The following is a 23,063-nucleotide window of genomic DNA, read 5'->3' as shown; positions in this document are numbered from 1 at the left end:
CCTAAAATCTAATTTTCAAATATTTGTTATTAATGGTCGTATCTTAACGAAAATCGGTAGGGGAAGTCGAGTAATAAGTCGCTACAATCTAGGCCATAAATAATTGTATTCACGCTGAGAAAATGATAGTTTGGGGGAAGGCCTACAATGGCATTCTCAAATATATATGTTATTAGTGGTCCTATCTTAATGAAGATCGGTATGCAAAGTCGGAGAATAAGTCGCTATAATCTTTCCGATCATTTAAGTCTTATACATTGTTACCATACTGGCTATGATCAGAGATATTCATGAATTTAGATTTTTGTTACTAAGTCCTTATCAGCGCCAAGCCACACGAAAATGGGTGAACAGGATTTAATAAAAATCGGTATGTAAATAATTTTATAAGACGCCCTAACATCACAGAGTCGAAAGAAAACTAAATGTGAAGGCCTACGATATAGAAAGCTCATAAAATTGATCAACAATAACATTACATTGACCATTGTTTGTTGTGATGTGCTTTGTCTTATGTTGCCACTCATCTCCGATAAATAGGATTACTGCTGCCTACCGAGTATTTTTTTAAAATTTTTCTTACTTCGCACCGACACAGTCAGGTCTTATGGCGACAATGAGATAGGAAAGGGCTATGAGTGTGAAGGAAGCAGCCTTGGCCTTAATTAAGGTACAGCTCCAGCATTTGCCTGGTGTGAAAGTGGGAGGGAATCCACGGAATAACATCTTCAGGGCTGCCGATAGTGGGATTCAAATCCATTATCTCCCGGATGCAAGCTCACAGCTGCGCACCCCTAACCACACGGCCAATTCGCTCAGTCGTACGAGCGTAACAGTCTACCTAAATATTGGCGGGAAGTAGCTGAGGAGTTAGGTAACTTTCTTCTTTAGCATGTCATTCCTCTGTTTCATAAATTTTCTAATACTACTGGCATGTAACACACTGGTTCATCATAACATTCGAGCAATTCAATCCCTACACTGAGGCACTGATTGAAATGAGAAGTGTGCATATTTAACGGAATAATGGCAGAGAAGTGTTCTCGGCTGTCTGTGGCCTGGTCATTTCGGCTATGGAACTTTGGACTGTTAGATTGGCATCGCAGTTTTTCATTTGATCGAGTATTTTATGTGATAACATTGCTTTTAATCGCTGCAGTCCTACTGACGTTTTTGTAATGACCTATGTTGACTTCAGTTAGGAAAACCACAAAGTCAGTCTTTCTGAAAATCCCGTAGCGAAGCTCGCGTACATCAGCTAGTAAAATGTAAACTAACAATTTACTCTTAATTCATTTTAATTAAACAGTCTTACATCTAACAGACAGACACAGACACATGATTCCTCAAGTTGTGAAGTTTCCTTTGAACTTCAGCTCCGGAACACGAAAATTTCACTCCTATTTCTTATAAAGTTTTGTTTCTTCACTCTGTCACGCTAATCGGTACATTTCACTTTCCACAAAATTTCTCGACTTTCATACATTTCAGTTAACAGTTTTGTTTCCTCCGGTGACCAATTTTTGTCATCTTGAAATAAAAAATAGAACCAAGCTCTCGATAGCTTCGCCACAATTCGAATACAGTTCGTATCTGAAGAGCTAATCTCCGAGAGGGCCGAAGAGCACGTGTCGACTAGCGAGCAAGTTGAGAAGGAATGAAGAACGAACTCAGAAACGTAAACATATGGGACTGTGCAATGACTTTCCTACAATTCCTAGTGGAAATAAAGAAAGAAGCAACCCATGTTGAGTTCGCCCTTATGGCTCAGAGCGCCTCATATCTAAATGTTTGTCAAAAACAAATGCAGCCATGAATTAATGTGAGGTAGCCACATTGGTGGACGTGTAGCATATCTGACGCTCAATCTAATAAAACCACAAAATAATAATACTGTATTTAAATCCATTTTTCTTCAAAGTAATTAGATATATATTGTACGATATGCAGAGGCCTATCGTAACATCATATTACAATACACGATGGGTTATGAAAGTTGGCCTACGGTCTCGTTTCACGACTTATCTGCCTCGTATTCTACTATGACAGTTATTTACGATATGAATGAATCGCAAATAACTATTACAGTAGGTCTACTATAATCTTCAAAATTACTAACAAACGAGGAAACGAGTAGGTCTGTACAAAGATACATGCATGGACAGTACGATATATGTGTGTCACAGGTCTCTTTATGTTTAAAAGGAGCTACATAATCACGTGCTACGATATTTAAGGATATGCGAAGGATGTTTTTAAATTTTTCTGCTGGTGGTTTAACGTTCCACTAACACATTATCGCGCAGCTGTGAGCTTGCATCCGGGAGATAGTGGGTTCGAATCCCACTGTCGGTAGCCCTGAAGATGGTTTTCAGTGGTTTCCCATTTTCACACCAGGCAAATGCTGGAGCTGTACCTTAATTAAGGCCACGGCCACTTCCTTCCTATTCCTAGGCCTTTCCTATCCCATCGTCGTCATAAGACCTATCTGTATCGGTGCGACGTAAAGAAAATATAGCAAAAAACCCACATTATCGAATGTTTTCTGCGACACATGGACAGAAAAGGGTCAGGACGATAAGGTAATTAAGTGTGTGAAAATGAGAAACTACGGCTGCCGACGATGGTATTCAAACTCCACCATCTCCCAAATGCGAGTTAAAAAGTGGATGGATTCATTTGATCCAAAGCCATAACGAGGTGTACTGTTTCGAAAATAATACCTGAGAATTTTCTGTTAATTTGAAGATACTTAGCGTTCAAAAGGGTAAAAGCTTAAGGTATTTGTCAAGGACAAGTGGTACAGTAACATTCAGGCAGAGAGTCTGCAAACATTACATAGGGAGCTTACCGGAAGTGGATTGGGGCTAATGACAGTGACCTGATGTCCTCTTGCAGCAAGTGCCTTCATAATGGCCTGCATGGGCAGCTGGTGGCTTATAGATGCTGTGGGGAAGATGCCGAGAATGCGAGCAGCATCAGCATGCCAGCAGAGGAGGATGATCAGCAAGTGAAGAAGAAGCATGTCGGATTCTTCACTATTCCTGAAAAGAGAATAATTGTTTTCATGGGAATCCTTGAGCAGTTACGGAATCAATATGTAACGATGAAAAGAGTTCTTTTCTACAACAGCCACGGAAAGTGATCTCTTACGTCGCGAGTGAGATGTTTATGACCGAGCCGAGGCGAGGACGAATTTCGAAACAAGTAACGTAAACTTATCACTTTAGTGGCTGTTGTGTACATTTTAAAATTTCATACTATGGCGAATTCACTTATTTTAAATTTGAATTTAATTCATTTAATTATGAATAATTATAAAAAATTAGGAAAGTAGTTACAATACGCTAAAGTGTCATTTTCTTGCTTTGAGTATGGGAATAAGCCAACTACGTCACAGTAAGAAATAAAATACTTTAAGCATGTAATCATATAAAACAAAAACACCTGAACAACAGTATCCTTCATATATGATCTCAACAGTCCAGTCCATTATAAACTAGATCTCTCAGTTGAGGCTGGCAATTCTTCTGTTTACTTGTGCTGGTTCATAATTGCATTAATTACTATTTGACCTCCATCGTTAGACCATTGCTCTTTTTATTTTAACACTTTCCTTTGCGTCACACCAACGATGGCATGGGAAAGGGCTAGGATTTGGAAGGAAGTGACCGTGCCATTAATTAAGGTATAGCTCCAGCATTGGAAACGAAAGTAAACTATCTTCAGGGCTGCCGACAGTGGGGTTCTAACCCAGCATCTCCCTAATGCAAGCTGAAAGCTGCGTGACGCAAACCGCGCAGCGACTTGCTCGGTCCGTTGCTCTATTCCAGTCTCAAGAGATTTATGTGCGATTCCTGAGTGTGTTTCATATTCTATCTTCTGATGATAATTTTGTTGCATTACTTGGTACCCTAATTGATGGAGGGGTAGGAAATCTTCATCGTCTTTTCCTCGCCGTGACTTGGTTTTAATTCCCTTGAGATAATTCATCGTTATTATCGCACACTACGCATGTAGACACATGCTATATCCCATGCCCCCCACCGGGCCTGGGACTCAGAAAGTGAAGCGGGCCCCTTCAGTCCGTATTTTTTTCTTTAGGGAGTGAAATAAGGTGGTCCCTTCCCATTTTCTTTATTGAACCCGTCTCCAATAGCCTTTGCAGAATGTGATTTCACTATAAAAGATACTAAACGTAATAACACCGTAATAAAACAAAATTGCATTATAATAGTGTAAATGTCGCCATAAGACCTATGTGTCTCGGTGCGACGTAAAGCCACTAGCAAAAAAAGCGTAAATGTTTACTTTAAAATGGGAAATGGTAAGTCCATAAATGAGAAAAGTGTTTTTATTAAATGTTATTAACACAAGAGATTATTTTTTTATTTTTGCTAGTTGCTTTACGTCGCACCGACACAGAGAGGTCTTATGGACGATGGGACAGGAAATGCCTAGGAATAGGAAGGAAGCGCCAGTGGCCTTAATTAAGGTACATCCCCAGCATTTGTCTGGTGTGAAAAAGGGAAACCACGGAAAACCATCTTCAGGGCTGCCGACAGTGGGGTTCGAACCCACTATCTCCCGGATGCGAGCTCACAGCTGCACGCTCCTAACCGCACCATTTTTTAGAAATGAACTGGATCTAATATTTGCTCCACTAATCAATGTGTACGGACTATTTAACGTAAGTATCTTTTAGGATTATATTACAATGTAAGAAGTCTACAATAGAAATAAGTTAGGCGTAGTCTTTTTGTTTTATTACATACATACATACATACATACATACATACATACATACATACATACATACATACATACATACATACATACATACATACATACATACATACATACATACATACATACATACATACATACATACATACATACTGTGACAGTTTCGATAGGCCGGCTGGCTCGAATATATGAACTGAGTGGTATATCTTGGAGTTAGTACTCTTTGCATTCACATTGACCTCACCTGTGGACTTAGTACTCTTCTAATAAGTTGTTTAAGTAATAAGACTTTATACTGGTGTCGGCGGGTAGGAATGAACCCGTCTATGAAAGAAAGAAAGCCTCGCTAGCGTACGATAAACCTGTAGATCAACACCGGTTGTAGCCAACTATGTGAACGACTTGTGATACTATTAAACAGCGTGCTGGAAAGGTAATGTGTATTCCAACAATAACAATTATAATAATGATAATAATGATAACATTTCTGAATATTATCTTACGAGTAAAACCAATGTGGGAAATTCTTACAGTTGTGAATTTGACGAGATTTCCGGTCCAAGCACGCGTGCGCAAAGCTTCAGGACTCTAGCTCGCCAGCTGATAGGGAAAAAGTAGGTTACTGTGTCAGTGTGTGAATTGCCGTACGTGAGCCGTGTTCGACACGCCATTCAGACAAGGACTTGGTTCGATAGCGGACGGCTATACCTGAGGATTGATCTGTGGAAGTCGAACTTTGATTTAACCTAGTTGGATATCCCAGAAATATATCATTTGAAATATTCTGTTTGTCAACGCACATAATACAACAGACGTCAAGATAATTTGAGCTGCCTACATTGTTTAGTATTTGGACAATATTTCCAGGAATTGTTGGTGCAACAAATTTATTATTTTTTACTGTACCAGTTTCAGCTTGAAATCCAAGAAGAGGATAGTTATGAATATCATCATGATGATGTTACCTAACGCTGTGTGTGTGGGTGCTGAGATGGAGGCTTAAACTATGTGACCGTAGCTGGCAGCGATGGGTTGAGAGAAAGGCACATATGATTGTACTATTGAGGACGACCAGCTGTCCAGCATCATGAAGACATCATAAAGCTAAGTCGACACAATTGTATAATACAATCTGTTCTGTAGTGGGATAGTTATGTGGTTATAACTGGTAAATGGTCTTACAGTCTGTCGCAGTTGTGTAGTTGTAGTACTTTGCCATATTGTAGTGCCAATAGATGATCTTCACATATTTATCTCCGTTAGATAGGCATAATGTGATATTGAATGGTACACGTGATTTGTGAATTATGCTCGGTGTATCAGGCAGTAGTAATTCTCATGGTTTCATCTTATAAATTTATTATAGCTACGATTGGTGGAAAATGATGGTAGAACATTCGAATACGTAGATTAGATTTTACTGGATGTACAGTCGTCGCACAGAAGCGGAATATACTTGTATACGGTATCCGTTGGAACATGATTGTGTGATATTTGAACTTAAGTCTTTAAAAATGATTCCGTCACTTTGAATCAGAACCCGTGTATGTAAGTGCGGAATAGAGATAGTTAAATCGAGACTCGAGAACCGGTAGGTGGATTGGATCTTCGAGAATTATATACGCGTAGGACTTGTTGCGTGATGCTATTGTAATGAATTTGTGAGATCCCGGGGCGGATCACAAATGTATCGTCGTATAATATGGGTCATTATTAGAGGTTTCACTATTATTAATGTGATAATTTTGTCTTCGAGATAGATTAAATTGTAGTGAATAATTTATGTAGTTCTTCGAGAATAGAGTCACGCCATGATTATAGAAGATGATTACTGAGGCAAGTAATAATTGGGTAGTGTAATATGGTGAATATTTGCGTGATTTAGGATGATGAATCTACGTATGTTTGAGTTTGACTACGTCTTCGATGAGTTATGTCTAATTACGTTCTATTCCGAGTTCTCTGTAATTTGTAACTGTAATGTTCACGTTAACTCACGGTGGTTCTGGAACAATATTCGGGGCTTTGCCCGAATTCGAGACCTTTCCCGAATGTTCGAGGACTTTCCAGGTCATCTGATTGAATACTAGAAACTGTAAGGTACACTCAGCTTTCCTAGAATTACTCGATGATATCCTGACCCTATGATCATCTTCTGTGTAGCCAAATGTGTGGATATTGTAAAATATTGTATACATATTAGTATGACTTAGTATTATAATCATGGTTATGGTATTTTTGAGTTCAACTTTTATCTTTTGTCTCAAATGTTGTTATACTATGTGGGCAATGTTACTTTCTTTGATATTCGCATCCAGGATTTGTGATGTGGCATTTCAGAAATTAAACTTTAAGTTAGGCAGACCATTTAAAACGGACATCACGATATTTCCAGGCTTTAGATATTTATTTAATTTCGCTAATCCAGTAAGCGACTGGTAATTGAACAGATTATTATTTCGTTGAGTCGATTAAGTTTTAAAGAGAAATTATAGCATCAAATTATGTAATGGTAAAAAGGTAAACTTTGGGTAGATAATTGAAAACTTAATGTGATTATCGTACAAAATTTAATTTTTTTTCTAATATTTCAGATTGAATCATCTGAATCCAGAGCTTTCAGTGAACTAAGTGAAATCTGTTGACCTGAAAATAATTATCGAAATTAATATGTAATTGTGATTTGTTAGGGCAAGATAGGGCAAGAAATCATGTACCACCCCATTTGATCATTTTGTTTGTACATCAAGAGCTGCATTTTTAATTTTATTAGCGATCATTTCCACTATCATAGTTCTGAAGGATGACAATCTGAGATTATATTTTTTGTTAATAAACCATGCCATATATTTTACTCCGCATTTTCTTTATTATATGCCACAATTTAAGTTCATTTTCCAATGCTGTGCGTCCTATTTACGAACTGAGCACCCCTGAGGTGTCTCAGTGTTCTCCAGCTGCTGACTAGTAATAATGGGGCAATACATACATACATACATACATACATACATACATACATACATACATACATACATACATACATACATACATACATACATACATACATACATCGATCTTATGATCGACGGTCTTTTGTCACAGCTGCTCCGGTGGCAACATTCAACACTTGGAAACAATAATAATGTTATTGGCTTTAAGTCCCACTAACTGCTCTTACGGTTTTCGGAGATGCCGAGGTGCCGCAATTTAGTCTCGCAGGAGTCCTTTTACGTGTCAGTAAATCTACCGACACGATGCTGACGTATTTGAGCACCTTGAAATACGACGGGACTGAGTCAGGATCGAACCTGTCTAGTTGCGGTCGGAACGCCAGCACCTCAACCGTCTGAGTCACTCAGCCAGCCCAACTCTTGAAATCTTGGGACTGTAACGGACCATTTGCCACTTCGCCGACCAGTCGACAGGGTTCAGAAGAAGGCATAACTACTTGAACTGATTGGCAAAATAAATGCTTGCCCGCCTCTATGATGTAGTGTTTAGTGTGATTAGCTGCTATCCCCGAAGGCACGGGTTCGATTACAGGATCTGCCACGAAATGTGAAAAGTGATACGAGGAATGGAACGGGGATCACTTAGCCTAGGGAGGTCAACTGAGTAGAGGAAGGTTCGATTCCCACCCCACCGGGCAAGTTGGCCGTGCGCGTAGTAGAGGCGCGCAGCTGTGAGCTTGCATCCGGGAGATAGTAGGTTCGAATCCCACTATCGGCAGCCCTGAAGATGATTTTCCGTGGTTTCCCATTTTCACACCAGGCAAATGCTGGGGCTGTACCTTAATTTAGGCCACGGCCGCTTCCTTCCAACTGCTAGGCCTTTCCTATTTCATCGTCGCCATAAGACCTATCTATGTCGGTGCGACGTAAAGCCCCTAGCAAAAAAAAAAAGATTCCCACCTCACCCCCCCCCCCCTCGAAGTGGTTTTCCGTGGTTTCCCACTTCTCCTCCAGCCAAATGCCGAGATAGTGCCTAATTTTTTTTTGCTAGGGGCTTTACGTCGCACCGACACAGATAGGTCTTATGGCGACGATGGGATAGGAAAGGCCTAGGAGTTGGAAGGAAGCGGCCGTGGCCTTAATTAAGGTACAGCCCCAGCATTTGCCTCGTGTGAAAATGGGAAACCACGGAAAACCATTTTTAGGGCTGCCGATAGTGGGATTCGAACCTACTAACTCCCGGATAGTGCCTAATTTAAGACCACGGCCGCTTCCTTCCCTCTTGTCTATCCCTTTCAATTCCCTCGCCCACAAGGCCCCTGTTGAGCGTAGCAGGTTAGGCCGCCTGGGCGAGTACTTGTCCTCCTCAGTTGTATCCCCGACCCAAAGTCTCACGGCTCAGGACACCGCCCTTGAGGCGGTAGATGTGGGATACCTCGCTGAGTCCGAGGGAAAAACCAACCCTGGATGGTGAACGGATTAAGAAGGAAAGAAAGAAGTAAGGAAGGAAAAAAAAATATGTTTATGATATTTATTGAACTGAAATGGATTTACTTTAAGTGATTTAAAAAATGAGATTTCCACTTCCGGAGGTGTACATGGCCCTGAGGTTCACTCAGCCTACACCAAAAAGGAGTACTAGATTAATTTCTGAGGACAACGGCGGCCGGGCGTAGAGCTAACCATTCTACCCCACCAAGCGCCGAGATTACAAATAGTGTAAGTCTTTACCTTCCACTCCTCCAAGGGCCTTCATGGTCTGTACGGAGATATCTTTGCTTTCTGTTACTTTAAATGAAAGAGATATATAAAACACTGGCACTGAAACAAAATTAAGTCACTCGATAAATGGTGCTTTAAAATAGCTAGAAAAGTATACATTAATCCATTGCAAATTCTTAAGTATAAGATTGAAATGTGGGTACGGCAAGACCATATAGAAAGCACGAAAATCCTGAAAGTCGGAAAATTAGATTCCAAATCAAGACTGCTGATTAATCTACTTAACCCGTGGAAAATCTGGCTTTCGCAGTTGAACTCCAAATTTACATTTAATTAAGTTTGTCCACCGATATAAATACGAACGCAGGGTATAGTACAGCCATCGAATGGACCTTTCATCTAACCAAATCAACCTCCAGTTACTTTCGACCGATTAAAAATTGTTTATTAAAAAAGATAGTGCTTTAAAAGTTAAGTTACAACAACAAATTAAATAAAAGGAAATCGCACCACCTACTGCCATCACAGGACACTTCTAAGTTAATATTAGACCAATGCTCAAATCTGCATTCTCAATAAACATGCTCAGAAAGAAACAAGACATGCTCAAGAAATTACTTAAATTAACATGTTCAGAAAGATCCAACATAATTGAAGAGTAACCAACTTTTGAAAAGAAAATTAATTAGTCAGTTTTCAAATTATGTAGATTTATTACCAATGAAATAATTTAAAACAAGCGAACAATGTTATCGAAGAATAAATAAAACGTGTAGATTCTCTTTCCTCATTTCATTCTACAACTACTGGTCTGTATAAATAGCTTTGTCTCCTTAATCTACTAAGTCAAAAACAAATAGAAATGAAGTAAACTCGTGCGCGGAGAAAACAAGTTATTCAGGTACAGCTGACGAATCGAAACCGCATCCGTGATATTTAATGCAATAAATAGCCGTTATTAGCGGTACACAACCTATTTCGAAAATCCATATAACATTATTCCCGCAAAAGTATGATCAAAAATGTTGAAACACAAACAGATTTTCCGGATGCCTGGATACCCATTGCTCATTGTTCGGGTCAGACTCCGTTAGCTGGGCTTACGTCTAATTTTCATTTTGCTAATGGCTTTACGTCGCACCGACACAGATAGGTCTTATGGCGACGATGGGATTGGAATGGCCCAGGAGTTGGAAGGAAGCGGCCGTGGCCTTAATTAAGGTACAGTTGCCTGGTGTAAAAGTAGGAAACCACGGAAAACCATCTTCATGGCTGCCGACTGTGGGATTCGAACCCACTATTTCCCAGATGCAAGTCACAGCCTCGCGCCTCAAACCGCATGGCCAAGTCGCCCGCTTTTACGTCTGCTAGTGCAACGCTACTAAAAATATAAAAATAAAACACTTCACAGCTAGTAAGGTAAGTCTTTCCTTAATTCTATGAGCATAATGTTATCAAATTAATTTGTAACCTCAACACAGTAGAAAAGTTGTAACATCGAGGTCATCAGCCTCAAACCGATGGTCCTAGAAAACTGTTTCTGAGCTCAGACTGTTTCTTTTGAAAATGTCGGGCTATATGTTAAAATAATCTCTCGGATTATACTTTAAATTAAATTTTAAAGTAAAAGATACGTGGGGGTAAAATCATCCATTAAATTAAAAGTTTATTATTTATCTCAACTCACCCCTCACTGCTTCTTTTCAAAATTTAGGGATAAAAATAATCTCCAACGTTAAAAATCAGTCTCGGATTATGTTTCAAGTTACTTGTGGAATGAAAAATACGTTGGGGGTGAAAACATCCCATAACTGAAAATCATTTTCTCCCAAACTGTTAGTCGTATCAAACTGTTTTTGAGCTTAAAATTAATCAAAAATAATCTTTTAACAGTTGCTATGTATCAACTCACCCACAAGTATTCCCTTTCAAAAATCTCGGGATAAAAATTACTTTCAACGTTAAAAAAGGTCTCGGATGGTACATTCAATTCTTTTGGGCTAAAAACATAGGTTGGGAGCGAAAATATCTCTTAATTTAAAAATTCATTATCCCCTGGACGGGTAGTAGTAGAAAACTGCTCTTTAGCTTAATATTCCTCAAATATAATTATTTAACAGGTGATATAGCCTATATCAACCCACCCCAGACTGTTTATTTTGAAAATGTCGGGGCAAAATTAACCTCCAACGTTAAAATACTCTCTCGGATTATACTTGAAATTAATTTTAGAGTAAAAGATACGTGGGGGTAAAATCATAAATTAAATTGAAAGCTTATTATCTCCCAAACCAATAGTCGTAGAAATCTGTATTTTAACTTAAAACGTTTCGTTTTACCTACCCTACATCTTTAATTAATGTTTCTACCCTTTATCCGTATATTTGCAAAATGTGGTGTAGGTATGTCTAAAAAACAACCAATTTTATATCTACTCTTAGTTTATATGTTATTTTATGCAAAATTTGATAGGTAGTAAAACTATCCCTACATTTAAACGTTTTATATATCAGTCCAAAATTAGTTACCTATCGCTTAAAATTTATCGCGGCGTCTCCGAAAACCGTAAAAGAGTAGTTAGTGGGACGTAAAACAGATAACATTATTATTATTAAAATTGATCGCATGGCCTATCCTAAATCTTTATCTACCGTTTTCTCCTCAATCTAACTACTTTATTTTATTTTTTTAGAAATTAAGGGTCGATTGTGCTCCTATAAGTAGAGCATCATGTTATCATCGCACGTAGTTTATTACTATTAGTAAACACTTCTACTGTAATATATACAGTACCGGTAATGTACTACATTAATTTTTTAAATAGTATTTTTTTCTTTCTACAGGTAACCCTTGTAATCGATACAACCCCGGCATTTGCTTAGTGTTAAAATATCTTCAGATCTGTTCACTATAAGGGAGGGGTTCGAACCCATGCGTTTCTCGAATGCAGAGCTTGGTTCTATACGCATGTAAAACGATGCCAGGACTCGGCTAAAAGAACTGTAGTAACGGACTTAACCCTCTCAAGTTAAGAGCATTTGAGGTCCTCTTTTAGTCACCAGGTATGATAGACAAGGGTTATCGTAGATTATCTCTTCTACCGCTCCCACACTAGCGCGTTCCGTAACCTTGCATTGCGGGCTTCATTTTCTCACCACTCAACGTATGTCTAACTTTAGCAAGGAGTGGCAGCATTCTTTTGTTCGCTAATCTGCATATGTAAGCGTATGAGATGTGCAAAATACACTGACTGACAGAGCAAATGCAACACCAAGAAGGAGTGGTTCGAAACGGATGAAAGTTGGGGAAAAACAGAGACGGCACCGACGAATAATTGATGTTTATTTCAAACCGATATGCAGGTTACACAATGCGCACGGCATCGACTCAGTAGGATGTAGGACCACCACGAGCGGCGATGCACGCAGAAACACGTCGAGGTACAGAGTCAATAAGAGTGCGGATGGTGTCCTGAGGGATGGTTCTCCATTCTCTGTCAACCATTTGCCACAGTTGGTCGTCCGTACGAGGCTGGGGCAGAGTTTGCAAACGGCGTCCAAATGAGATCCCACACGTGTTCGATTGGTGAGAGATCCGGAGAGTACGCTGGCCACGGAAGCATCTGTACACCTCGTAGAGCCTGTTGGGAGATGCGAGCAGTGTGTGGGCGGGCATTATCCTGCTGAAACAGAGCATTGGGCAGCCCCTGAAGGTACGGGAGTGCCACCGGCCGCAGCACATGCTGCACGTAGCGGTGGGCATTTAACGTGCCTTGAATACGCACTAGAGGTGACGTGGAATCATACGCAATAGCGCCCCAAACCATGATGCCGCGTTGTCTAGCGGTAGGGCGCTCCACAATTACTGCCGGATTTGACCTTTCTCCACGCCGACGCCACACTCGTCTGCGGTGACTATCACTGACAGAACAGAAGCGTGACTCATCGGAGAACACGACGTTCCGCCATTCCCTCATCCAAGTCGCTCCAGCCCGGCACCATGCCAGGCGTGCACGTCTATGCTGTGGAGTCAATGGTAGTCTTCTGAGCGGCCGCCGGGAGTGCAGGCCTCCTTCAACCAATCGACGGGAAATTGTTCTGGTCGATATTGGAACAGCCAGGGTGTCTTGCACATGCTGAAGAATGGCGGTTGACGTGGCGTGCGGGGCTGCCACCGCTTGGCGGCGGATGCGCCGATCCTCGCGTGCTGACGTCACTCGGGCTGCGCCTGTACCCCTCGCACGTGCCACATGTCCCAGCGCCAACCATCTTCGCCACAGGCGCTGCACCGTGGACACATCCCTATGGGTATCGGCTGCGATTTGACGAAGCGATCAACCTGCCCTTCTCAGCCCGATCACCATACCCCTCGTAAAGTCGTCTGTCTGCTGGAAATGCCTCCGTTGACGGCGGCCTGGCATTCTTAGCTATACACGTGTCCTGTGGCACACGACAACACGTTCTACAATGACTGTCGACTGAGAAATCACGGTACGAAGTGGGCCATTCGCCAACGCCGTGTCCCATTTATCGTTCGCTACGTGCGCAGCACAGCGGCGCATTTCACATCATGAGCATACCTCAGTGACGTCAGTCTACCCTGCAATTGGCATAAAGTTCTGACCACTCCTTCTTGGTGTTGCATTTGCTCTGTCAGTCAGTGTATAAAACCTCCGTTCTGTTGAAGTTCATTTCTCACACCTCTCATTTGGTAAAACTTCGATCACTGTCATTCACCTCCCTTAATGAATTGTAACGTGTAGCCAGGTACATTTTCACAGCTGACCCTACATGTTTATCTACGTTTTACACCTTCATCTACCTAGATTTTTTAGAAATTAAGATTCGATTGTGCTTCGATGAGTCGAGTATCATATTATCATCACACATGCTAATGCATGCTCTTCTAAACTTAACTACACTGCGTGGTGCTCTTTACGAATAGAGAGTAGACCTCAGAGGCATACTCGTAATCCGAACTTGAAAAACTCGTTAGTATGTCAATGATGAGAGTTTATAGTATTGTAGTTAATTTACACTGAATGACAGAGCAAATGCAACACCAAGAAGGAGTGGTTCGAAAGGGATGAAAGTTGGGGAAAAAACAGAGACGGCACGGACGAATAATTGATGTTTATTTCAAACCGATATGCAGGTTACACAATGCGCACGGCATCGACTCAGTAGGATGTAGGACCACCTCGAGCGGCGATGCACGCAGAAACACGTCGAGGTACAGAGTCAATAAGAGTGCGGATGGTGTCCTGAGGGATGGTTCTCCATTCTCTGCCAACCATTTGCCACAGTTGGTCGTCCGTACGAGGCTGGGGCAGAGTTTGCAAACGGCGTCCAATGAGATCCCACACGTGTTCGATTGGTGAGAGATCTGGAGAGTACGCTGGCCACGGAAGCATCTGTACACCTCGTAGAGCCTGTTGGGAGATGCGAGCAGTGTGTGGGTGGGCGGGCATTATCCTGCTGAAACAGAGCATTGGGCAGCCCCTGAAGGTACGGGAGTGCCACCGGCCGCAGCACATGCTGCACGTAGCGGTGGGCATTTAACGTGCCTTGAATACGCACTAGAGGTGACGTGGAATCATACGCAATAGCGCTCCAAACCATGATGCCGCGTTGTCTAGCGGTAGGGCGCTCCACAGTTACTGCCGGATTTGACCTTTCTCCACGCCGACGCCACACTCGTCTGCGGTGACTATCACTGACAGAACAGAAGCATGACTCATCGGAGAACACGACGTTCCGCCATTCCCTCATCCAAGTCGCTCTAGCCCGGCACCATGCCAGGCGTGCACGTCTATGTTGTGGAGTCAATGGTAGTCTTCTGAGCGGACGCCGGAAGTGCAGGCCTCCTTCAACCAATCGACGGGAAATTGTTCTGGTCGATATTGGAACAGCCAGGGTGTCTTGCACATGCTGAAGAATGGCGGTTGACGTGGCGTGCGGGGCTGCCACCGCTTGGCGGCGGATGCGCCGATCCTCGCGTGCTGACGTCACTCGGGCTGCGCCTGGACCCCTCGCACGTGCCACATGTCCCTGCGCCAACCATCTTCGCCACAGGCGCTGCAACGTGGACACATCCCTATGGGTATCGGCTGCGATTTGACGAAGCGACCAACCTGCCCTTCTCAGCCCGATCACCATACCCCTCTTAAAGTCGTCTGTCTGCTGGAAATGCCTCCGTTGACGGCGGCCTGGCATTCTTAGCTATACACGTGTCCTGTGGCACACGACAACACGTTCTACAATGACTGTCGGCTGAGAAATCACGGTACGAAGTGGGCCATTCGCCAACGCCGTGTCCCATTTATCGTTCGCTACGTGCGCAGCACAGCGGCGCATTTCACATCATGAGCATACCTCAGTGACGTCAGTCTACCCTGCAATTGGCATAAAGTTCTGACCACTCCTTCGTGGTGCTGCATTTGCTCTGTCAGTCAGTGTAGTTGAACTTGTAAGCTTTGATCGGTTGATGTTGGAGTCCTCACAGAGGGTAGCAGAGGACTTACTACACTTATTTAAGTCGGCGCTACAACGCTCGCAGTGGTGTTAATAGCAGTTTATACCTTTTTAACGACCTGCTTGGCTTACACATATGTACCTTCAAAATGTTACAGTTACGATTACCTTACCAACATGTCGAAAACTTATCTTGTAGAGCTTTGCACCCCACACCATCTTGTCTTAGCTGTCCCAGTAGATTAAAATTTCGAGTGTGTTCTAAACACAAGATTTTACTCTCTGAGTGATGTAATCATTACGGTAGGCTGCTAAATTCTGTAGAGTTCAAAACTATAAGCTCGAAAGTTATAATCAGAAATTGAGTATTCCAGTCAGCAAAAACAAAACACGTAAAGGTCAACTCGGAGTTAAGCGCAGCAGGACAAATCATCACCGAGGAGTTGATTCTGAGCGTTAAGAATCAAATGCAGCCTGTCTCCCCCACTACATCCAACTCTTAACTCTACCTCCGCCTGTACTTCCACCTCAGCTACCACCTCCACCTCCAACTTCGCCTCCATCCCTGCCTCTACCTCCATCTCAGCTACATCCTCCACCTGCGCCTTCACTCCCACTTTTACCAAGGTTCAGTACTCGGTCGAGTCGGGAAGTTAAGTGTTTCAATTGAACCCGAAGAGCCCAAACAAAGCTCTCTAGCTCTCATAAGGCCCCGTAGTGCCTGAAAGAAGCACCCTTGAGAGCCTCATAGCAGTTAAAAGAAACTTCGTAGCACCTGTATGAGCCCATAGCCACCGCAACTTCCAGCATTAGCTTTAAGCGATGTTTTGTTGAACCTTAAATGTCCTTTTATTGTGTTTAAAATTATTATTATTATTATTATTATTATTATTATTATTATTATTATTATTATTATTATTATTATCATCATCATCGTCATTTATTTGTGTAACCAAGCCTGTCACGGTTACTTATCGCACCCAACTCTTCCAATTAATCTACAGACTAACCTTCCAAGTAAAGACCTCTCAGCCATCCAGATTCAACCTTTCGGTCTCTCCCACCCTGGTCAGCTCTCCGTGCACACCTAAGTAACCACCTCACCACGACTTAGGTAAACACCCATGTATATCGCTGCCGGCCTTCTAAAGTGATATCGTGAACGTTAATGTATTGGCTGGATGGCTAATTTTGATGGAGTTTTCCACACTGCTCTATCCTCCCGTGTCCTTGGGAGATCGGTAAGTACCTGTAATGTAATGCCTTCTGCATTTTATGTTTTTGACCGGTTAGTGTTTCATTTGCCTAGACCATTACCCACACATCAACCCTTCTAAAAGGCCTTTGGCTTATGCCGGGAGCCATCTAGTCAGCGTGTTCAGTATATTTATCGGCTAAGATTCTCCCTAATAATAATAATAATAATAATAATAATAATAATAAAAATAATAATAATAATAATAATAATAATGAAAATCCACAGCCAGTTTCCAGTCATTCGACCGGGTCAGGAATGGAATGAATGGAGCCCCCATCTAGGGGCGAGGATAGGAATTGTGCCGACTGCCAAAGCCTGTCGCACTCCTCTGGGGCAATGATTAATGAATGGCAGACTAAATGAGACGATATAGGAGAGTATTGCTGGAATGAAATATGACAGGGAAGACCTGAGTACCCTTAGAAAAACCTGTCCCACCTCCGCTTTTTCCAGCACAAATCTCACATGGTGTAACTGTTCAAAACCCGTTACAAATATTTATGTGTATTATTATTAATTTATTTGTATTGTTATTATAACTATTATGGTAACTATTATTATTATTATTATTATTGTTTGATTCAATTCTGTAATATATATATATATATATATATAAGTTAGCATTAAATTATATGTAGAGTGAGAGTTGCTGCCTAATATCAGATATGGATATATTTTGTTAAACTGTTCAAACATTGCAACATATGCTGCAATACTGTTACAGTAACTGTCGAGTCATTGTTCTGGCATTGTATGCATTTAGAACGATGAGATAATATTCAGGGAGTTCCTACTTTGCCTGAGGCTATTTCATCACAGTCTGTAACACCTGAGAGCTAGGTGGGAGTGACATTATGTACTCTTTGAGAGATGACCTGGGTGTGACAACTAGTGTCTATATATAGTAGTGTATCCTATAGCGGCTAGTCCACTGGAGACAATTAGTCAATTGGAAGGAGACGGACGGTGAACAGTGAGATAGTCAATCGTATGGAGAGTGAGGCCACAGTTGGCCAGTCAGTCAGTTGAAGATAGAGCAGTGATATGGATACGTAATCATCAGTGACCAAATGGATTGTATGTTCGGAGTGTGTTTCGTGTATCTGTTCGGTCCAGTTCTTGTGTTAATTCGGCGACAGTCTAATATTGAGTAGTCGTTATGCAGACTAACAGTTATCAGTGAACTGATTGTGAAGTGTGAATATAATTTCAATCCATGCTATATCTGGTTTGTGAAACTAAAAGGATACTTCACCAAATTAGGTTTGAGATACCTACAGCTGATACCAATTCAAAGGAATACGTCGTAATAACACTCAGTGTTCAAGGCACAGTCAAGTGTAACAGTGCGGGATAAACTTCTTGTACAACTTTTAAATGTCCGGTCAAGAGGATTTCAAATTTAATGCCAAGTGTATTGGTGCACTGAACTCCAGTACGTGGAAAAATAAGTGCTATATTGTTGTGAGTTATATGCGAAGGAGAAAACAGGACACTTAACAGTCATCTATGATGACAATGTGCGAGAAAAGTTCTTATATAAGTGACATTTTATAAAATGTATTGATATGTAAAAAAATGTTGTATAATTTAAAAGTGTTTGTATGTGTCAATTTCAGTGTTATTTATTAAGTTGTTCATAAATCAATCGATTCTTTGTTCTTCCATTTATTTATGAGAGAGGCGATTTGTAGCGGTTCAAATCCTGTTACAAATATTTATCTGTGTTATTATTATTATTGTATCTGTATTATTATTATTATTATTATTATTATTATTATTATTATTATTATTATTATTATATTTGTATTATTATTATTACTGTTAATGTAACTATTATTATTGTTTTATTTAATTCTGTAAACTTATTTCAGTATGTATTTATTAATTATCGCTTGCTTTATTGTATTTCATGTATTATGTATATATATATATATATATATGTGTGTGTGTGTGTGTGTGTGTTAGCATTAAACTTATGTAGAGTGAAAGTTGCTGCCTAATATCAGATACGGATATATTTTGTTAAACCTTTAAAGCATTTCAACAAATGGTGCAATACTGTTACAATAATTGTCGAGTCATCGCTCTGTCATTGTGTGCATTTAGAACGGCGAGATAATATTTAGGGAGTTCTTAATTTGTCTGAGATTATTTCATCACAGTCTGTAACACTTGAGAGCTGGGTGGGAGTGACACCATATACTCTTTGAGAGGTGACCTGGGTGTGACAACTAGTGTCTATATATAGAGGTGTATCCTATAGCGGCTAGTCAATTGAAGTCAATTGGTCAATTGGAAGGAGACGGATGGTGAACAGTGAGATAGTCGTATGGAGAGTGAGGCCACAGTTGGTCAGTCAGTCAACTGAAGATAGAGCAGTGATATGGATACGTAATTGTCAGTGACCAAATGAATTATATGTTCGGAGTGTGTTTCGTGTATCTGTTCGGTCGAGTTCTTGAGTTAGTTCGGCGACAGTCTAATACTGAGTCGTCGTTATGCAGACTAACAGTTATCAGTGAACTGATTGTGAAGTGTGAATATAATTTCAATCCGTGCTATATCTGGTTTGTGAAACTAAAAGGATACTTCACCGAATTAGGTTTGAGATACCTACAGCTGATACCAATTCAAAGGAATACGTCGTAATAACACTCAAAGTGTTCAAGGTACAGTCGAGTGTAACAGTGAGGGATACATTTTTGTACAACTTTTAAATGTCCGGTCAAGAAGATTTCAAATTTAATGGCTAGAGTTTCTTTCAGTTGTAATGTCAGAATTTTATGTTATCATCTGAATGATGGCAGCAAACGTCTTCATTTAAATTATAAATTTAAGGAATATAATTTGTTTAGTATCAAATACAGTTAATTGTTCTATTTCAATGATAGATCAGATAACCTCAAATTTTTATTGGGAAACCAAACGACAAAGTCCTTTTCCCAGAACCTATAAATGGTATGCTGTCAAAGTAAGCTTATTACCTGACACCCTAGAGATATTCAAGATTCTCATCCTTTTTTCGTCACATTTATTTGTAGCTGGCGCCATCAACAATTGTATGTGTGACTAATCAAGTAAGTACAAGGAGAGACTACATAGTCCGACGATTGGGTATTTTATTTCATGAATATTTTAATTCAGTCTCATTTTTAATTAATGGTTTAATCACAGTGGTGTGACCGGGATTTGAACAACGGAACCCAGTGGTGAGAGGCCGGCGCACTGCCACCTGAGCCACGGAGGCTCGTAACACTACTACTACTACTACTACTACTACTACTACTACTACTAATAATAATAATAATTCCTATCAAATAACACAAAAGTAAAATACTACAAACATGGACACTGGGTATGAAATTTACGATAAGGCTTTCCAGTTTTGAAAACAGAGTTGTGGAAATTCTTTTGGCCCTATCAATGTAGGCGGTATTTCGAGGGTAATAAAGAATAGAGGATTGCGTAAAATTTACAGCAAGCCCGACATTTTAAGAGTCCTGTGAATACATTGTTTAGTATATATATATATTCATCGCTGAGATGAACCTTTTATCAGAAAAGCGCTAGCAGGTAAAGCATCAGGTGGTAGGAGTATGATCTCCAATTAGACGGATCCAATAAATGTAATCTGATTTGGAATCGGTTATTGGCAGGCTCTCTTAACATTTAGTGCGGTATAGCAATTGGAGGGATGTTAAAATATATATTATTATTATTACTTTCAAAATCCTCGAGTGTTAACGGCATTCGGTTCAGAGGGTGTCAGGTTCTATTTCCGGCTGGGTGTTAGCCACTTCTAGTTAATTCCTCTGTCTTGGCAACTGGGGGCTGGAGTTTATCTCTTCATTCACAAACAACACATTGTACTACCAACCAACAAAGAAATACACAATAACCAGAACATCCCTCCCCCTGGAACGATATCTTTATAAATGGGCCATGTCCACACGCGTGATCGAATTCGCACCCGTGGCCCCACCATGGTATGGGGAAAAGCGATAGAAAGAGTAAAACAAATAGCGTAATCACCACCATAATAATCTTCATTATCATAATCAATATTATTGTTACTAATAAAATATTTTTCATACCTTAGTAAGCGTATTACTTTAATCTTTAGGTTTCTGAGGAAGTGAAGTTTGCTGGTGTAAATTCACATAGTCCAAGTAAGCCAAGGATTTACGTATGTTCTTGCTAGTCCGACAAGGATACGATACTATGTCAGTCGAAGGCGAACGCCACACGGATGTTGCTCTGTAGGGCGATGGTGTCTAATTCACACTGATGTTAAATATCAACTTATATAATTAACGACCACGTGCAAGACGTATGCGTCAAGCAAGGTCTTTTATATTGGTGGGAAAGTAAACCATGTCTGGACCTCTTGAAGAAGATGATTCTTTATTGGTCACAGTAGATAAGATAATTTACGACCTTCCAGAAGATAACAAAGATATTCTGTGTCTTACGAGTAACGATACCAGTGCAGTCAGCAGCCCTGTTTCGTAAGCAAGCACACATGGTAACATTTTGAGTCTAGCAATTTTAAGAGCCCTTTAGGTTGGAGTGTGGTAGAATAAATCCTGTAGAAAGAGAGGCCTGAAGGGGGCTCCTCATAGGCTCCCCGCTTGGGATCGTGGGTTGACGACCACAGGGCCCTACCTGGATGTGGCTTTGCTTCTAGTCTCCCCACTTTTGCTCTTTCCTAGCGGAAATTCCCTGCTGAACCCTTGCTTTCTTCAGATTCCAACCCTATTAGTTTTGGAGTCTTTCAATTTCCCGCTCTTCATGGCCTTTCGCATTCTATTGCCAATATTCTCATTCTTGGAACAATCGGACCTCATACATTCATCCTGTGACTGATATGACGAAAGGGTGTTTGTGCAGTTGGACTTCCTCTTAAAATAATTATCACCACATTCACAGCCACCACCAAGTAGGCTACGTGATTCACAGAGAGATACAATATTCGTATTTTTTTTATTTTGACATCTTATAGGCTATAACCAATTAATCCGGCTATTTCATTGGGATTTGTACAACAAGTTGACTTGAAATTCATCTATAAGTAAAATTCTATAATTTCTTGCCGTTAGGAGACTTTTAACGTTATTTTTCAATCCGGAAGCAGCTTACCGACTAATTTTGAGAAGTTGTTTTTAAGGCCATGGAAAAGTTTATTGATTTTTAAGTTGCAAATAGTGTGACGCACAAGACAGTGTAAAAGCCTATTAGGACCTTGGTCGCCCAAGACGACTGATGTCCAGCGAGATGGTCTGCAGATGCCAGTTTGCCACATGACAAGCGTCATGACATCCATAGCTGAACTTTCTGGCTTTCTTGACCGGATCCAATGTTTCTCATATTAAACAGGTCGTCAGTTGGTCTTGCAAGGCTGCGTAAACCCCGTTCCAGCCCTCAGTCCGGAATTAAAATCCTTCGACTAGCCACGTGTTAAACCCAGAACCTACGGGTAAGAGGCAGGCAAGCTTCTTAAACGCCACTGGGTTTACTGACGCGCTAAAAAATCTGGCGAATTTGATGATATTTCGTGTCTCAAATAATATTCTACAGTAGTACACATTCTTTATTTGCGGGAAAGCGTTTATCCCTCATTCCAAAATTAGTTCAGGTTATCGTGTAATTATGCAGTTTATCGTAGAAGTTGTTGTTAGAAGTGAATAAAATCACTACGAAAATATTTTGTTTGATTATGCCCTAGTAGTAATATATATTTTAGACGTGGCTCACGATATTATTTATCAACTGGAATCGAACCCGCTATCTCGGGAAAAGAAGGACAACGACTGACCACCTCTTAACTGATAATAATAATAATAATAATAATAATAATAATAATAATAATAATAACTGGAATACATAGAAGTACTATACTTAGGCAATTTT

General features: G+C 40.6%; 2 protein-coding genes across 3 annotated transcripts in view; both read right to left on the bottom strand.

Moving 5' to 3' along the window:
• The window catches only part of LOC136866741 (UDP-glucosyltransferase 2), a 123,312-nt gene extending 120,284 nt beyond the window's left edge, over window positions 1-3,028 (bottom strand). For both annotated transcript variants that reach the window (XM_067143850.2, XM_068226633.1), the window contains exon 1: window positions 2,852-3,028. In XM_067143850.2, coding sequence (XP_066999951.2) covers window positions 2,852-3,025 — 174 coding nt within the window. In that variant the 5' untranslated portion in view covers window positions 3,026-3,028. The remainder of the gene's footprint in view (window positions 1-2,851) is intronic.
• LOC137498893 (UDP-glycosyltransferase UGT5-like) overlaps window positions 1-21,364 on the bottom strand; it is a 361,857-nt gene extending 340,493 nt beyond the window's left edge. Inside the window, exon 1 of the mRNA XM_068226630.1 lies at window positions 21,248-21,364. The gene's annotated coding sequence lies outside the window, so the exon portion shown is untranslated. The remainder of the gene's footprint in view (window positions 1-21,247) is intronic.
• Window positions 21,365-23,063: the final 1,699 nt, after the last annotated feature.

The sequence above is a fragment of the Anabrus simplex genome, chromosome 3 (assembly GCF_040414725.1).
Source record: "Anabrus simplex isolate iqAnaSimp1 chromosome 3, ASM4041472v1, whole genome shotgun sequence".
Taxonomy (NCBI): domain Eukaryota; kingdom Metazoa; phylum Arthropoda; class Insecta; order Orthoptera; family Tettigoniidae; genus Anabrus; species Anabrus simplex.
Note: the sequence above shows the minus strand (reverse complement) of the source record. Positions and strands in the feature narration are given on the sequence as shown.